This window comes from Miscanthus floridulus, chromosome 8 (assembly GCF_019320115.1).
Source record: "Miscanthus floridulus cultivar M001 chromosome 8, ASM1932011v1, whole genome shotgun sequence".
In the NCBI taxonomy this organism is placed as follows: Eukaryota; Viridiplantae; Streptophyta; class Magnoliopsida; order Poales; family Poaceae; genus Miscanthus; species Miscanthus floridulus.
The window spans coordinates 74,018,829-74,038,179 of record NC_089587.1 but is presented as its reverse complement, the minus strand read 5'-3'; the positions used below and the strand labels follow the sequence as shown (position 1 = coordinate 74,038,179).

General features: G+C 45.1%; 1 protein-coding gene across 2 annotated transcripts in view; it reads left to right on the top strand.

Annotated features, from left to right (window-relative positions):
• LOC136476687 (disease resistance protein RGA5-like) overlaps nucleotides 1-19,351 on the top strand; it is a 31,008-nt gene that overhangs the window by 10,200 nt on the left and 1,457 nt on the right. Inside the window, exons 2-3 of one of the 2 annotated variants that reach the window (XM_066474618.1) lie at nucleotides 14,998-16,993; nucleotides 17,107-17,502. In XM_066474618.1, the coding sequence (XP_066330715.1) occupies nucleotides 14,998-16,993; nucleotides 17,107-17,466 (2,356 nt within the window). In that variant the 3' untranslated portion in view covers nucleotides 17,467-17,502. Of the gene's footprint in view, nucleotides 1-14,997; nucleotides 17,006-17,106; nucleotides 17,503-19,351 lie in introns of both variants that reach the window. The other variant, XM_066474617.1, reaches the window with a different exon arrangement.

The following is a 19,351-nucleotide window of genomic DNA, read 5'->3' as shown; positions in this document are numbered from 1 at the left end:
AATCCAACATGTTGTGTATGCTTCAAGTACCTTAATATTCTCTTAGTTGCCTTCAAATGACTTTCTCTTGGTGAGGCTTAAAATCTAGCACACATGCATACACTAAACATCACATCAGGCCTTGATGCGGTCATATAGAGTAGGCTTCCAATCATAGACCGATACATCTTTTGATCCACCATGTTGCCACTAGCATCACTATCCAAGCTTCCACTTGTAACCATTGGTGTACTAATAGCTTTAGCATCATCCATTCCAAACTTCTTGAGCATGTCCTTAATATACTTGCATTGACTCATAAATGTGCCATTCTTCATTTGCTTGATTTGAAGACCAAGGAAGTAACTAAGCTCTCCAATCATAGACATCTCAAACTCACTTGCCATCATCTTACCAAACTCCTCACAAAATTCTTGATTTGTTGATCCAAAGATGATATCATCAACATAGATTTGCATTACAAATAAGTTCTTTCCAAGCTTCTTGGTGAAGAGAGTGGTGTCAACCTTTCCCATGTTGAATCCCTTAGAGAGTAGGAAATCCCTCAATCTCTCATACCATGCTCTAGGTGCTTGCTTTAATCCATACAAAGCCTTTTTCAACTTGTAAACATGGTTGAGTTTCTTTTTATCTTCAAAACCGGGAGGTTACTCAACATACACAAGCTCATTGATGTACCCATTGAGAAATACACTCTTCACATCCATTTGGTACAACTTGATGTTGTGGGCACAAGCATAGGCTAACAAGATCCTAATTACTTCCAATCTTGCAACCGGGGCATATATTTCTCCAAAGTCAAGACCTTCAACTTGAGTGTAACCTTGAGCCACTAATCTTGCTTTGTTCCTTATTACTATCCCATCTTGATCTTGCTTGTTCCAAAAGACCCACTTGGTTCCTATCACATTATGGTCCTTAGGCCTCTCAACTAACTCCCATACTTGGTTTCTTGTGAAGTTGTTTAGCTCTTCATGCATAGCATTGACCCAATCAACATCATTCAAAGCTTCATCTATCTTTTTAGGTTCAGTGGATGACACAAATGAGAAGTGCTCACAAAATGAAGCCAATCTTGATCTAGTTTGCACTCCTCTTGAAATATCACCAATGATAGTATCCAATGGATAAACTCTTGCAACATTAGTTGATTGAAGCACTTGCACTTGATTGCTAGTATTTGATTGATCATTTGGTTGAGATGATGAACTAGCCACTTGTTGTTGATCTTGCACTTTGTCATCACTAGTTCTTGCTTGAACTTGATCATGAGAACCACTAGCTTGCACATTTGAGTTAGAGAGTACTTGATTCTTATCATCTTCAACATCAATCACCTCTCTAGGCCTTATATCACCAATGTCCATGTTCTTCATTGCATTGACCAATTGAGTGCCTTTTATATCATCTAGATTCTCATCTTCCTCTCGGGAACCATTTATTTTATCAAATTCCACATCATGAACATCCTCAAAAGTACCACTAGCCAAATTCCAAACTCTATAAGCCTTGCTAGTAGTGGAGTAACCAAGTAAGAAGCCTTCATCACATTTCTTCTCAAACTTGCTCAATCTAGTGCCTTTCTTCAATATGTAGCATTTGCATCCAAAGACCCGAAAGTATGCAATGTTTGGCTTTCTTCCATTCAATAGCTCATAAGGTGTCTTCTCCATCATGGGGTGACAATAGAGTTGGTTGCTATAATAGCAAGCCATGTTGATTGCTTCGACCCAAAATGAATGACTCACATTGTACTCACTCAACATTGATCTTGCCATATCAATCAAGGTTCTATTTTTTCTTTCAACTAGCTCATTTGATTGAGGAGTATACTTGGCCGAGAATTAATGTCTAATTCCAAATTCATCATATAACTCATCAATTCTAGTGTTCTTGAACTCACTTCCATTGTCACTTCTAACTTTCTTGATGGTTGTTTCAAACTCGTTGTGAATGCCCTTGACAAAAGATTTGAATGTTGCAAACACATCACTCTTGTCAACAAGAAAGAACACCCATGTGTATCTAGTGAAATCATCCACAATCACAAATCCATATTTATTTCCACCAATGCTAGTGTATGTGGTTGGTCCAAGCAATTCCATATGCATCAACTCAAATGCCTTAGATGTGCTCATCATGCTCTTCTTAGGATGTGTGTTACCAACTTGCTTTCCGGCTTGACATGCGTTACATAGCTTATCCTTCTCAAAAGTGACATCTTTTAAGCCTCTAACTAAGTCATGCTTGATTAACTTGTTCAATTATTTCATTCCAACATGACCAAGCCTTCTATGCCATAACCAACCCATGCTAGACTTAGTGATCAAACATGTTGACAATTGAGCTTCTCTAGCGTTGAAATCAACTAAGTATAGATTCTCATATCTAAATCCCTTGAATATCAAGTTAGAGCCATCTACACTTATGATCTCTACATCATCCACACCAAATATGCACTTGAAACCAAGATCACATAATTGAGCTACCAATAAAAGGTTGAAGTTCAAGCTTTCTACTAGTAGCACATTGGAAATGCTCAAGTCATTGGATATTGCAATCTTACTAAGCCCTTTGACCTTGCCTTTGCCATTGTCACCAAATGTGATACTATCAATCCCATTGCTCTTGTTTTCATTGATTGAATTGAACATTCTTGGATCATCGATCATGTGTTGTGTGCACCCACTATCAAGCACCCAATGCCTTCCTCTAGCTTTATAATTGACCTACAAAAGAAGATCAATTTCTTTTAGGTACCCAAACTTGCTTGGGTCCTTGTAGGTTAGTTACCAAGATCTTTGGTACCTAAATGGCCTTCTTCTTTGGGCCCACAATTGGTGTACCAATGAACTTAGCCTTCACACAATTGGTACCCTTATAAAGCATGTAACAAGAATCAAATTTGATTGAGGATACATTAGGTAGCTTGTTCTTGTTAGTCTTGCAATTTAGCTCTATATGCCCAACTTGCTTGCATCTATTGCAAAACTGACCATTGCCCTTCACAAAGCTAACTTTAGGAGTGACAAAGGCCGCCTTGCCTTTCTTGGGGGTATAGCCTCATCCCTCTTTGTTGAGAGAAAACCTTTGGCTACCCAAGCACTTTAGCAAGCGGGCATCTCCACCATAGACATTGCCTAAGGCACGAGTGAGCTCATTCACCTCCTTCTTGAGGGTTTCATTTTCCACCATTAGTGATGTATCATTCATATGTGGAGTGGTAATGGTTGTGCTACAAGAAGAGTTAGTAGGAGCAACAATAATGGGTTCATGAAAAGATTCATCGATAAGATCACATGTTAGTCCCACATCACATGTTACTATCACTTGCTCCTTCTTGGCTTCCTCCTTCTTGACTTGCTCAATGAGAGAGGAGTGAGCCTTTTCAAGCTTAGAGTGAGCTTTGCCAAGCTTCTCATGGGCATCCATTAGCCCCTCATGAGTGGCATTGAGCTCATCAAAGGATTGTTCAAGAAATTTGACTTTCTTGTTCAATTCTTTGCACTCTTTTCTCTTCATCTCAAAGCAAGTGTGCACTTGCTCACACATGTCCATAAGCTCCTCCTTTGAGTACTCCTCATCATCATCATCACTCCTACAAGTATCACTTTCACATTCATCATCACTCACATCATATTTTACCTTGGTAGGCTTTGCCATGAAGCATGTCGATGGAGTGTCAAAGATGGAGAGCTTCTTGTTGATGGCGATGCTTGCTAATGCTCTCTTGAGATGTTTCTTGTCATCATCACTAGAGCTATCATCATCTGAAGAGCCATCACTATCCCATGTGACCACATAGCCTCCTCCTTTCTTCTTCTTTTGGAAGGTCATTCTCTTCTCCTTCTTCTCCTTCCTTTCTTTCTTGTCCTTCTTGTGTTTATTCTTCTCATCTTCATCATTGTCACTACTGTAAGGACAATTAGCTACAACATGATCAGGGCTCTTGCAATTGTAGCATCTTCTCACATATTCTTTGCTCTTGATGTGATCTCTTCTCTTCCTTGCACCATAGCCCTTCTTCTTCATGAACTTGCCCATCTTGCGCACAAAGAGAGCCATAGCTTCATCATCAATATCACTAAGATCTTCATCATCACTTGATTCTTTCTTGGACTTGCCCTTGTTCTTGGATGATGATGAGCTAGCCTTGAATGCTATACTCTTCTTCTTCTTGTCTTCTTCTTCCTTCTTCTCATCCTTGTCATCCCCCTCCCTTTCCACATGGTATGTCTCTTGTGTCATGACATCACCTAGTACTTGGTTAGGGGTGATCTCCTTCAATCCTCCTCTTATGATTATCAATCTCAACATCTCAAACCTTGGAGATAGGCACATCAAGAATCGATGAGAGACATCATCATCCTTGATCTTCTCTCCCAAAGCCTTCAAGTCATTGACAATTACTTGTAACCGATGGAACATCTCTGGAATGCTCTCATCATCCTTCATCTTGAAGCTTGTCAACTTATCCTTGAGGATATACAACTTGGCACTCTTCACCACCGGTGTGCCCTCATATGTTTCCTCCAATCTCCTCCATACCTCATTTGCTCTTTCACAATCTTTGATTTGCTCAAATACTTTTGAATCAATGGCATTGTATATGGTGTTAAGAGCCATAGTGTTGCGTTGCTTATTGGTCTTGTCTTGGTTGGTAGGATTGTCGGGATCAATGATGGCATAATCATTTTTGGTCACTTCCCATACTTGATCATTGATTGAACCCAAATACATCCTCATCTTTCTCTTTCAATAATCATAAGATGTGCCATCAAAGAACGGTGGTTTGCCCCCCACATGGTTGAACACAACTTGAGCCATAATTTGATGCCGAGGTTGTTAAGCCTTTAATCAAATGGTGACCATGGCTCTGATACCACTTGAAAGGTCCTAGTATGGCTAGAGGGGGGTGAATAGCCTATTTAAAATTCTACAAATCAACTAAAGCAATTTGATTAGTAAGATAAATAGCGAAATGCAAACTTGCTCTAGCTTTACGAGGGTTGCAAGCCACCTATCCAACAATTCTAGTTGCAATGATAGCTAGACACACAACTTGCTATGATACTACTCACTAAGAGCTCTCAATCTTTCTACTCTAAAGAGCTCCATTAAGCAAACTTAAATAGCAAAGCAAGCTCTCAAATCTAATTACACTAAAGAGCTTGCTACAACTAGTTTGCAAGAATATAAACGAGTGAGTAGGATGGTTATACCGCCATGTAGAGGAATGAACCAATCACAAGATGAAGATTAAGCCAATCACCGGGAGAATGCAAATGACAAGAGACGACCGATTTTTCTCCCGAGGTTCACGTGCTTGCCAACACGCTAGTCCCCGTTGTGTCGACCAACACTTGGTGGTTCGGTGGCTAAGAGGTGTTTCACAAACCTTGTCCACAAGATTGGACACCATAAGAACCTACCCATAAGTGAGGTAACTCAATAACACGAGCAATTTACTAGAGTTACCTTTTGGCACTCCGCCGGGGAAGATACAAGTCCCCTCACAATCACCGGAGACGGCCACGAACAATCACCAACTCGTGCCGATCCTCCACCGCTGCATCGAGCCATCTAGGTGGTGGCAACCACCAAGAGTAACAAGCGAAATCCACAGCGCAACACGAATACCAAGTGCCTCTAGATGCAATCACTCAAGCAATGCACTTGGATTCTCTCCTAATCTCACAAAGATAATGGATCAATGATGGAGATGAGTGGGAGGGCTTTGGCTAAGCTCACAGGGTTGCAATGTCAATGAAAATGTGCAAGGGCCCTAGCTTGAGCCAGCCATGGGGCTTTAAATAGAAGCCCCCCATCAAATAGAGCTGTTGGCTCAAAAAACGGGCTGACTGCGCGTCGACCGGACGCTCCGGTCACAATGCACCGGACGTAGCACCGGACGCTTCGGTCGTGAATACCGGATGCGTCCAGTCAGCCTATCGGATGTGTCCGGTAGCTCCTAGATAGCTAGGTGTCCTATTCAAACCAGCCTAGCCGTTGCTGCTCATTTTGTCGACGACCAGACGCTCATACACGAATGACTGGATGCACAGCCGCTGCGTCCGATCGAGTCCAGTAAGCCTCCAGGGCCGATCGGATGCGTTAGTTAAAAACTGACCGGACGCTGAGCCTCAGCGTCCGGTCGAGTAAAGTAAGCACCCATGGACGACCAGACGTGTCCGGTCACACCGGACCAGACACTGCCAGCGTCCAATCAACTGATCTACCGAGCACTGCATTTGCTGAGTCATACCGGACGTGTCCGGTATGGTGACCGAACGTGTCTGGTCGCTGAGTTCGCCGCCAAATACCAAACATGTCCGGTCACCATACCGGACGCGTCTGGTCAGCCTATAACCAGCGCGACTAACTCCTTTTCGACTCTATCTTCTTCACCCTTGCTCAAATATGCCAACCACCAAGTGTATCATCTTGTGCACATGTGTTAGCATATTTTCACAAACATTTATCAAGGGTATTAGCACTCCACTAGATCCTAAATGCATATGCAATGAGTTAGAGCATCTAGTGGCACTTTGATAACTGCATTCCGATACGAGTTTCACCCCTCTTAATAGTACGGCTATCTATCCTAAATGTGATCACACTCGCTAAGTGTCTTGATCACCGAAACAAAATGGCTCCTTCAATTTTACCTTTGCCTTGAGCCTTTTGTTTTTCTCTTTCTTCTTTTCCAAGTTTAAGCATTTGACCATCACCATGCCATCACCATCATCATGATCTTTGCCATTGCTTCATCACTTGGAGTAGTGCTACCTATCTCATAATCACTTTGATAAACTAGGTTAGCACTTGGGGTTTCATCAATCAACCAAAACCAAACTAGAGCTTTCACCGATGCCGCCGCCGCCGATCTCGCTCGGATCCAGCGCTAGCTGTAGGAGAGACCCCCGCATAGCACTAAGGGGAGCCCTATGGTAGCTTTCCTCCTAGCTGATGACACCAAGATGGTCTAGGCCTACCCCCTAGATCCTAAAAAGCTACTCCGCATAGGCGCCGGCATGCCCCCGAGCATGGAGTCAGCCCTTACGGAGTTCCTACACGACAAGACCAATGTGTTCACGTGGAAACCCTTGGACATGCCCGATATCCCCCGTGAGATCACCGAGCACTACCTCAACATCAAGGCCGATGCCAAGCTAGTGCAGCAACGCCTCCGTCGCTTCGATGAGGAGAAGCGAAAGGCGATCAGAGGAGAGCTCGCTAGACTCCTGGCCGCGAGCTTCATCAAGGAGGTCTAGCACGCGGATTGGCTAGCCAATCCTATCTTGGTCAAGAAAAAGAATAGAAAGTGGAGGATGTGCATCAATTACATGGGTCTCAACAAGGCCTATCCGAAAGATTCGTCCCCTTCCTCAAATCAACTAGGTGGTCGACACGACCACCGGCTGCAAGGCGCTCTACTTTCTAGATGCGTACTCCGGGTACCACCAGATCGCAATGAACCCCTTAGACCAGCTGCCTACATCCTTCATCACTCCTTTCAATGCCTTCTACTACACATCCATGCCATTCGGCCTCAAAACATCGGGGCTACCTTCTAGTGGTGTATGTAGAAGTGCTTCTGAGAGTAGATCACCCGCAACTTGGAGGTGTATGTTGACGACATCATCATGAAGACCCGCTCGGCCACGTGATTGATTGCCGACCTAGAGAAGACCTTCTCCAACCTCCACGCCAACCACATCAAACTCAACCTGAAGAAGTGCGTCTTTGGGGTACCAATGGGGAACTCTTGGGCTTCATCGTCTCTGAGCATGGCATCAAAATTAACCCCAAGAAGATCTCTGCAATCAATGACATGGAGTCGATCAAGAACCTAAAGGGAGCCCAAAGGCTCATGGGGTGCTTGGCAGCACTCTGCCACTTCATATCCCGCTTCGAGGAGCGAGGTATGCCTTTATACAAACTCCTTAAGAAATCTAAACACTTCAAGTGGATGCAGGAAGCTCAGGACGCGCTGACCCGGCTGAAAGAGTTCTTGACCACGCTGCCTATTCTAACCTCTCCCGCCATGGGGGAGACCCTGCTTCTATACATCATGGCTACTCCATGCACCGTTAGCGTAGCTCTATTCATGGAATGGGAGGAGGAGGGCCATGCCCTCAAAGTTCAGCGCCCGGTGTACTTCATCAGTGAGGTCCTCTCCAATTCAAAGTCCCACTACCCGAAGGTCTAGAAACTCTTCTACACTGTGCTCATCACCAAGCGCAAGCTCTAGCACTACTTTGACAGCCACCCGATGGTGGTCGTGTCCTCCAATAGTTTCGGGATGTCATAAACAACTGAGAGTCCACAGGCCGCATCGCCAAATGGGGGCTTGAGCTCATGGACCTCAACATCATGTATGCTCCCCACATGGTGATTAGGTCCCATGTGCTGGCTAACTTCATGGCAGAGTAGACGGAGGAGCAAGCCTCAACTGCTCCCACCAAGTTGGAGTACTAGACCATATACTTCGATGGCTCCCTCACACTCAAGGGGGTGGGCGTTGGAATCCTCCTCATATCCCCTAGTGCTGACAAGCTAAGGTACTCCCTCTAGCTTCACTTCCAAGCCACTAACAATGTCACAGAGTATGAGGCACTCCTCCATAGAATCTGGGCAGCCACCGAGCTTGGCGTGTGATGCCTCTTCATGTGGAGAGACTCCTAGCTGGTCATCAACCAAGTCATGAAGGAGTCAACCTACTAGAATGTGAGGATGGAGGCCTACTGCACAGAGGTCTAGAAGCTAGAGGAGAAGTTCGATGGCATCGAGCTTTGTCATGTCCTCCAAAGGTACAACGAGGAGGCCGATGCCCTAGCCAAGCTGGCATCTTCTCAGAAGGACCCACCAGTGGGGGTCTTCCTTGACATCCTCGATGCCCCCTTGATCTGGCTTGAGGGGGAACCAAGGATGGCCCCCAGCATGGCCACCCCCAACGCTAGCCCGGCCAGTGATGAGTCACCGCCCCCTGGCAAAAGTGTGATGGTTGTCACCACGTGCAGCCACCGAGGGATTGAGCCATTGACTGGGCCCCTCCCGGACCCCTTGGCATGGTGTCAGAAGCACGGGCGATGAGAGCCTACCACCGCTAATAAAGAGTTCGATGGCCTCAGCACGGGGAACTCTGAAAGGCTCGCTCAGTCAACAAAGCTCGCCTTCCACTAGCCTAGCACCACCCCTTGCCTGTGAGGTATGCGTGCCATGGGGAGTCTCTCCCACCCATCGGGGGACCCCGAGGACTAGATGGCTCCCTTCTCTAACTTCCTCCAATGTGGGATCCTCCCTGATGATGTCATTGATGCTCGCAAGCTGGTGCAACACGCCAAAAGCTACAAGCTTGTGGACAGGCAGCTCTACCGCTGTAGCACCTCTAGGGTACTCCTCTGATGCATCCCCCCAATGAGGGAAAGAAGTTGCACCTTGACATTCACATCGGCATCTGTGCGCATCATGCTGCCCTAAGGGCCCATGTCAGGAAAGCCTTCAGACATGACTTCTTCTAGCTGACGGCCCTCACCGACGCCTAGGACCTCGTCAGGACGTGCAAAGGGTGCTAGTACTATGCCAAGCAGAATCACCTACCGGCCCAGTCACTCCAGATGATTCCCATTACCTAGCCCTTCTTGGTTTGGTGCCTAGACATGGTCGAGGGATTCAGGAAGGCACTTGGGGGGGTTCAACCACCTTCTAGTCACCATCGACAAGTTCACCAAGTGGGTCGAGGTCCAGCCCATCGTCAACCTCAAGTCAGAGAGAGTGGCTGAGTTCATCCAAGACATCATCCATAGGTTCGAGGTTCCAAATCATATTATCGCTGATAACGACACTCAGTTCACAAGTCACAAATTCTTGGACTTCTATGACTCCTAGCGAATTCGAGTGGACTAGGCATCGATGTACCACCCTAAGTCCAACGGCCAGGTCGAGCGCACCAATGGGTTGATCCTCTAGGGGATCAAGGCCCGCATCTACAATGAGCTCAACATCCATGCCGGTCATTGGGTGGATGAACTCCCCTCCTTGCTCTGGAGCCTTAGGACAAGTGTGAACCGTTCAACCGGTTTCCTCATCTATGGGGCCGAGGCGGTCATCCCCTCCGACCTCAACTTCAACAGGCCCCACATTCATTTCTACTATGAGAAATAGGCCAAGGAGCAGCGTCAAGCGGACATTGACATGCTCGAGGAGGAGCGGAACACTGCCATCATATGGCCCACCAGGTATCAACAAGGACCGCATCGCTACCACACCAGGTGGGTACATGAATGCTCTTTTGTTGTAGGTATGATCTCGTCCTCCAAAGGGCCGCCCCCTCCAAGAGAGGCCACAAGCCGCCGCCATGGGAAGGTCCATTTCGGGTATTGTGGGTAATCTGTCTAGGCGCTTACAAAATCTCATGGGGAGGGAGTACAACAATGCGTGGAACGTCAAATAGCTACGTCGCTTTTACCCATAGCTTGTTTTCCCGTATTACATTTTCGTTCCTCTAACCCCCTGATAGGAGCCCGCCCCTCAGATAGGAGGAAGCGATGCCCCATTAAGAGAAAGGGGCATCACCCAGGGTTCAAGGTTAGCTCTCTTGAGCTTCAAGGCTGTCCCGGGGAAAAAACTAAAGTGAGAGGGATGCCTAGAAGCACCCCCGACCATCATGGTGAACGATGTCCGAGTACTAGCCTCGAGCTGCTAGTGGTGACCCACCAAGGGAGGCAGAGAGCCCCTGAGCATGGCAGAATAGGCTTAGGAACCAAAACAAGTGGCACAGTTGGGAAACCAAGAATCTCCCCCCTAGGGGACACAACCAAGGCACAGAACGACTGTAAACTTGGAGTTCTTACGCACTTACCCGCTGGTAGCATGGGTGTGGCAATCTTGGCCATCGAGGCTATTATCGTAGCAGCCCATCCACACGGGGGAATAGCAGCTCCGAGCTATAAGCTTGCCTGAGCATGAGAAAGCCCTAGGACCCACATTAGCCTCGGGGGCCATGTCGGCTCCCCAGACAGAGCAATCCGACCCCAAATCGGTGGGTGCCCGGGTGGCTCGCCCCCCAAAACCAACCAACTCCCTGGAGTTGGGTCGGGAGCCGCCGAGTGGTGGGCCCAATGAGGGTCCCCCATCCGAGATTGGCACGCTCCTCGTGCCCCGACCTATAGCCACAGAAGGTCAGCCCAAGAGAGCCAACCCGAGAGGATCGAGGCCAGCTACAGAAGCCCCTAGAAGGGCGTGGCATGCTGGGTGATCAGATGGCCCTAAGCCAGAGCCTAGACGCTCTTGATCACCCGACCCACAGTAGGCTCTGACCAGAAAGAAGGGTGCCCTCGGGCCTAAGGTTGGTAACTCCTAGACAAGTTCACCAACCCTCGCTCAGGCCACAAACCTACACGACATAGGACCAAAGAAGGGGCCAGCGCCACTGTCCCTCAGCCTCAATGGCCGAGCACCCCCGTCACACTGGAGAGAGGGCCCCACATAGGGCATTGCACTCTCATCAGTGGAAGCCATCCCCGCCATAGCTAGCTCGGTCACCAGAAGATCAAATTGAGCCCTTCGTTGCCATCACAAACCAGGCCAAGTGAGGCCATGAAGGGCTCGAGGGCTCCTAACAAGATCCTAGCATATGGGTATGTTAAGCCTCAGGATCAATGGTTCCCAACAAAAGGGACCCCCCGACTGACCCATCTAGGATCACCCAGGGGCTCAGGGGCTATACCCATTAGGTATGCTCATGCGCACCATCAGATCAAGAAACTCGGCCGAGCCTGAGCGCGCCGCAGCCTCTGCTCAGGGCTTGGGGGCTTGCCCGAGCCTCAGGCTCCTGATCGATGAGGAGCCTGAGCTCGTCCTTTGGCTCCTGCCTGGCCTACGACACCAGCTAAGGCTCAAGCACAAGAAGACACACCCCAAGCCATTGAGGCTTTGGGACTCCCTGACCCTGCACCTTGGGCGTGGCTCTACTGGTCGCTCCCCCGATAGGGTCATGCATGGGGTGTGACACATGAAGACAAGCTCCTCGGCCTCTAGGGGCTCAGGGGCTTCTAGGCCAACGCATCAGCCCCTCGAGCTGACCTCCCTCACCACCAGGAAGACTCTAGAACGCGCGTTTGGGGGAGGCCGGTCCAAACTGACATAGCCTGACACTCAGTGTGTCAGAACAGACTAGCCGATCGACGCCTAGGGCTTCTTTGTCTCCATTTCATTGCCACAGTCCATAGAGCGCCGCTGCAAGATCCTCCTATACTCCGGCGCATGTAGACCATAGGCACAACCCCCCAAACCACCATGTACCTAACCTATCTCGATATATAAGGGGTAAGGTCGGATCCTAGAGGGGGAGGACGATCCTAGATAGATCATTCCATTCCTCATCAATTCGCTCCTACAACCAGGGGAGGGGCACCGAGAACTCCTCCACCGCACCCATCGTCTTCCTCCTCTCCGGTGAGGGGAAGGCTCCACCATCAGTGAGGCAACCTTAGGATTAGCACTGAGCTAACCCCATACCAAATCTCTCTCTACCTCCTATACACTCTGTTGTAACCCCCCGATTTTGGGTGCTCTTGAGTATAGGGATCAATAGCTGCTGGACGTAGGGCATCGATCGGCCTGAACCAGGATCTTCTGTTCTTGAGTCCACCCGAGCCACCGGAGACACGCACTCTAACACCGACTCGAACAATAATGCTTGCCGCGGTTCTGACCCCGTGACACCCACCTATCAATCTCTGGACCATTCTTTTTCTCTTATATATCAAAAATTTTCTTCCACAGTCTAGGTAGCTTCGCCGCACGCCTGATGGCATATGGGACATCGCCACCAGGTCTCAACATGGGCCATGCGCAACCTCACTGCCATGCCCCCCATGTGCGTCGTGCGGGTGCTCGCCTCTATGCTCCATTGCCCTGTGTAGGAGCTCGACCATGGGGAGGATGAGAACACCGTGACTGCAAAGTTCAGGGATGGGGATCTCAAGGATGGGGATGATGAGATCACCGCAAGCTCAACCACCTTGCTCGGGTGCTCACCGTCGTGCTTCCCTACTGCGCCGGTGCTCATCAGCCAACGTGATGTCTGTCCGGTGAGATCCGACCCCATGAGCTCAGGCCACCGCATCTGCCTGGCATGGCTACTGCTACACACAACACTGACCTCATCTGCCCTACCTAGCATGTTTTCCACATTTGCCTTGTCTCGGCCGATGGCCACAGTGCTAGATCTAGATGGAAAGGTAATGGTGTGGATTGTGGACGAGGCTGTTCCCTCGATTTGGAGGGATCTAGTTGGCCCCAAATCTATGGAATATTCTCTCTAGGGGTGGTCCCATCCCCTGTCATTCCTGAACCAAACATCGCAAAAAACAGGCTCGTTCCAACACTATCCTCCATCGTCCCTACAACCAAACACACGCTATGTTCACCACCGGGTGCCTAGTCAAGGAGTAGGGGGATCCTGAATCTTGACAACCAGCGGTGGATGAGGGTGCCAGCTTTGGGCCGTTGGAGCTCATGGTCGAGACATGGTCTGGCCCGGTTGCTACCATAGAGGCACAAGGGCAAGGCATAGTTTGGCGATGAGGAGCTGAACAAAGGAGGCAGACAGTGCAATGAGATGAATGGAGGCGGTCTTGGTTAGTAGATCTAGGTGACCACACCACTTGGAGCGACAATGACAATACGAGGAGGTAGGCGATCGGTTGCTGCGAGCCACACTGGAATGATGGCAAGAGTGGCAGATCAATAGGATCCTTCCGCCTAAACAAGGGCCCTATTGTCGGTGGAGATTGATCCCTTGGGGCACATGGTGAAAGGGATATCTTCATGATCAGGACATGAACTCGTGGTACCATTTAGGAGAATAGAATTGGGTAGAATTGCATTGGATTTGCGTTGAGCCTCTCGAGGCGTCTATATAGAATTTACATGATTTAGCGGTGAAATTGGTACTCGGGATCGTAATCCCAACTACTCTATCCTAGTCGTGACATACTCTAAGAGGAAAGCCCTGTTGGGGATGGCGGTTCTGGGGTGGGATGCTCCATTAGGGTCAACAGTGCAGGGGTGGGAAAATGGTCTCACCTCTTACAATTGTGTGCAGTAGCTAGTGAAGCTAGCCTGCAGACCTTCATCCATGACCATAGTATTATATCAACATTGTGTTGGCAGATCAATGAATTCATACAACATCAGGATTGCCAGTGCATAGAGATGCAATGATATGGCGACCCCCATTCCTCCCCACAAGGATCCACTATAATATGCATCATAAATTGGCCATCAATGATTGAGGACAAAGAGAGATGGTGAACTGATGATGACAATTCAGATGAAATAAATCTCCCCATGCCTTTCAATCCCATATAATTCCTTCCAACCAAGTTTCAGAATAATGATAGTGAATGTGACAAAGAAAACTCCTGATTAGTTTTTGTTCAATGTTTTTACTGTTTCTGTTCAGAGTTTTTACTGTTGCAGGATGCCGGTCAGGTTTCTACCGACTAGGTAGGAATGTAAATGGATGAATTTATTTTACAGTTCCGCTCAAAGTTTTAGAATTGTAGGATTATGCTATGTTAGTTTTTTAATGAGTGGTGCTCCGCCACACGCCAAGTATCTTGTTTTGATATATGCCAGATGCTGAATAGGAGATATAAAATACTCCTAATTCTTTTATATAGATTTGTTTGTACTTCCTCCATCCGGTTTGGTAAGGTCTGCATATATTTGAAGTAGTCATAACAATTTGTTAAGCTACAAATATGTTTAGTGTATAGAAATTGAACAAATAGCAAATAATATTTCTATGTTCTTTACAAAATTCTTATTTTCATCGTAGAAATTACTTCTATGACTTAAGGAAAATTAATTTGCATAATCTATCTTTGAATGCTTCAATTAAAAATGTCATGTATAAGAGGTTAGAGGTAGCATATATAGATTTCTAATGTGTAATATTGATCATGCATATATTACATCAAACAGGTACTTTGTGATAGTCGATGATCTCTGGAAAGAAGGTCCATGGGATACTATTAAATCTGCATTGTCCCAGAACAGTTCTAAAGGTGGAAGAATAGTCGCAACAACACGTATAAAGGATTTAGCAACAAAATGTTGCTCTTCGAAGTGTGTCTACCATATCAATCCACTCAGTACCGAGTACTCCATGGAGTTATTTTTACGAGGTGCGGGCTTCAAAAAAGGCGAAGACTGCCCAAATGATTTGGAAGAACCTTTTCATCAAATATTGAATAAATGTGGAGGACTACCACTAGCTATCAATACAGTTTCTCGACTGTTAGTTGGCAAGCGGAAACCAGAATGGTCTAGCTTGTTTGAGTCTTTGAATCATGAAGTTGCAGGAACCCACGAAAGCATCAGTATCATGAGGCGGATATTATCTCTGAGCTATGTGGACCTTCCTCATCATCTAAGAAAATGTCTTCTGTATTTGAGCATATTTCCTGAAAATACCGAGATCAACCGGAAGCGTTTGATTAGAAGGTGGTCTGCAGAAGGGTTTATTGATGCACAAGGCATGGAAGTGAATGAAAAAGGAGAGCTCTACTTCCTTGAACTCCTAAATAGGAACTTAATCCAACCAGTCAATATGAAATCTTATGGTCTTGTCAAGCATTGTCGTGTTCATGACATCATTCTTGATTTCATTAAAGCCAAAGCAATCGAAGAAAATTTTGTAACCCTGCATCTCCCTATATCTGAGGGCAATAAGATTCGTCGCTTATCGATCCATGACACAAATAAAGGTGATGTCATTAATCAGCTAAAGAAGGAAGAGGTTTCCCATGTACGGTCTCTCAGTACCTTTGGATGCTTTAAGGAACTACCTTCTCTCTCAGACTTCCCTATATTGCGAGTGTTAGACATGGAGAATAATGAAATGGGGCCAGCTCTATCCAGTGATCAGTTTGTACAGATTACAAAACTATTCCACCTGAAGTACTTGGCAATTTCAATAGACAAAGAAGATTCTTTAGAGGGAATTGAACATCTCCAAAATTTAGAAACGCTCAATCTGTTCAACAGGAACAGTCACCAAGTATTTACATTGCCACCAAGTATTCTTGAACTCAGGAGATTGGTCTTTTTGAATGTAGGCCCACCAGCAAAACTACCAGATGGTATCGATAGAATGGAGGCACTGGAAGAACTAGAAGGGATCTGTATCGAAGTACAATCACTAGAATTTCTTCAAAATCTTGGTCAGATGAAGAACCTGAAGCTTCTGACTATTTTTTGGTATGGGGCAGAGGAAACAGAAGGAGATCACGTTATGAAGGAGGAGGAGGTTGTGTTTATTACTTCTATCCATAAACTATGCAGACACAGCCTCAAGTCAATTTCTTTATGGATCTCTGAAAACGCTAATTCCAAGCCAAATATTAAGAACTGGTTTCTCGATGAGCCTGGCCATCCTAACAAACTTGAGGAATTCATCATGTTTGTTTATAATACTATCCCTAGTGTTCCACAGTCGCTGAGCTTTCTTATTAAACTCCAGAAACTAAACCTCCATGTTACTGAACTGAAGCAGAATGATCTAGAGATACTTGGCTGCTTACCCAATCTTCACGACCTCTTCCTCGAAGTCAAGGTGCCCCCTGAACATGTGCTAGTCATCGGTAAATGTCACACACCATTCCTGTGTTTGAGGTCTTTCAAAGTCTTGATGAGGGTGATGCTGCTAAAATTTGAGGAGAACTGCTTGCCAATGCTTCAGGACCTTTTTCTTGGGTTCTACCCATATGACACCATGTATATATTAAATGGCTTTGATTTTGGCATAGAAAACGTCTCCTCCATTGAATGGTTAGGGAGCCACCTTGTATATGACTTCAACTCTGTTAAGGATGAGGAAGCAGCAATTCAAGCAGAGCATGCCATCAACAACATGGCCAGCAAGTTTTCAATCTACACCACAGTCAGAATCATGAAGCATCATCAACAAAAGCACGCCGTATGTATAGATGTAATCTATTGGAACATCACAAGTGTCGATTCCTTGTTCTGACAACATAACATAGACACTATTATTTCTTTGATGAACATAACATAGCATTTTCTCTGCAGAACATAGATTCCCTCCTACTACAACGGCTTCTTAGAGAATTCTATCATGGTGAAGTTGAGGAAGAGGATGAAGGGGAAGAAAATGAGAAAGAAGATTCCCTCCTACAACGGCTTCTTAGAGAATCCTATCATGGTGAAGTTGAGGAAGAGGATGAAGGGGAAGAAAATGAGAAAGAAGAAGAAGAAGGGGAAGCCCAAGATGGAGAAGTAGATAAGGTAGAGAACGACGGAGAAGAAGACCATAAAGATGATGGAGACCTAGAAGGAAAGAAAGAAGATGGAGACGAAAAAGGAAAGAAAGAAGATGAAGGAGAAGATGATGACATCAAGAGTGACGCCAACGTCATTAACACCATTTAACACCATGCCTTAAATGCTGGTGTTGCTTATGTCAAGGTAATGTCAGTTCAGCCTTATATCCGTATTAATTAGGCACTCGGTAAAAAAAGCAAGTTAATTAGAGAAAAATGAAAAAAAATATTTATATCCATCATGGACTAGTACAACAAAAAATGCACTAATTCAAACTAAAATGAGAATTGTGGAGGTCTGTTCCTGAGGAGCATATAAATTATTTTTATGGAATAACAACAATATAATATTAATTTGGAATTTAAAATAGAGAACCTATTAATAATCTTAGAAAAATAGAGAATTAAATGGAACTTATTAATTTAAATAAGTAAAATAACTTAAACTTCAATAACTAAACTAATAAATGTTCAAACAATTACTAAGAGAGTGAATTTCGAATTTAATTTCACAACAAAAAATATTGTTAAGGCTAACTTGCAATAAAAGCTGCACTTTGAAATAAAATAAATAGGAATTAATTTAGGATTCAAGGAGGAGCCAAATAAAATAAAGTGCCATAAACACCTCCAATAATTATTGAAGTTGAAGTTTTCACACATATGTTATTCAAGTTAAAATAATTATTATTATGGATAACCTATGTAAAATAATGTGAGTAACTATTATTATAGATAACCAATATTAAACAATGTGAAAAATTGAATAAGATATAGCAATTAGTGAAGGTAAAGTAATTATTATTATGGTTTTTTTCTAATATAAAGATATCAAAGAATATGCCTGGGTATGCATAGCTACTAATTTTAGGATTTATCAGAGCAGCGGTCATCTGTGCACTTGAAGAAATATGTAGTGTAAAAAAAGAATTTCCTGATAAATGTTATATTTCCGAATGGGACACTGCATGAGTTGGTTAGGTCACTCTAGTAGCACTTTTTAGGTTCTGGGTTCAACTGTGGTGGTATTGTTATAAAAAAACTATGGTGGTAGTGAATTTGAGACTTGTTTTAAAAAAAACTAGATAGGGCAAGGGTTCGGGGGTTATTGACCTGCTTGAGAATTTTTATTCTTAATGCAATACCGGCTATCTTATCCTCTGCAGGTCGACTTCTTATAAATGTTATATTCAAAGTTGTTAATAACTTGTTACTTGGAGAGAATGGATTTTGATAAAAGATGTTACTCACAGGAATACAGGGAAACTTTCAATTAAGAAAGTGACATGTGGCTCTCTTGGAGTTCAGCACATGCCCCTATATAACCATCTCTTTTACACAAAACCAATATATTTTAATTATATACAAGGGAGTTGATCCATTTTTTACATTATAGCAAGTTAATAAGAACAAGGCTAAAAGGTGTTTGTATTTCAATGAATAGATGGTAGTATATGGTGTGTATTGTTTCCACGCATGGAGCGTTATTTTGTTCTTGAAAGCTCTTAGGTAGTGTTGGAGTAGTCTAAACGAAGCGTCCCGGTATTTCACTAACACCTAACAGCACATCAAGTATTTCATATATAATGCATTTTCCCATAGTTTGTATACAATGTCATAGTAGCAACTTTTCCAATATATACTTCAGATGCAACATTTATATATACATTAGAATAACATACCATAAACAACTTCTACCATCCTATTCCTAATGAGAGAATTTCTTATTTGACACCAGATAAATGACTTTTCCTTTCTTGGTCCTCAAAAAAATTCCGTTTCCTATTTAACACCGAGTTCAACTTTCATTCCTTACATGACACTCCGTTGCATTTTTCATCCGGCCACCGTTAACTGCGCTGTGAAAAGACGATTTTGCCCCTGTGGGCCCCACCACCCTTCTTCGTGCAACAGCAGCTGCCAGGGCACGACCGCCGCGGGCACGAACGACGCAGCCGCCTGGGCGTGACCACAGCAGGCGCGAGCAACACAGC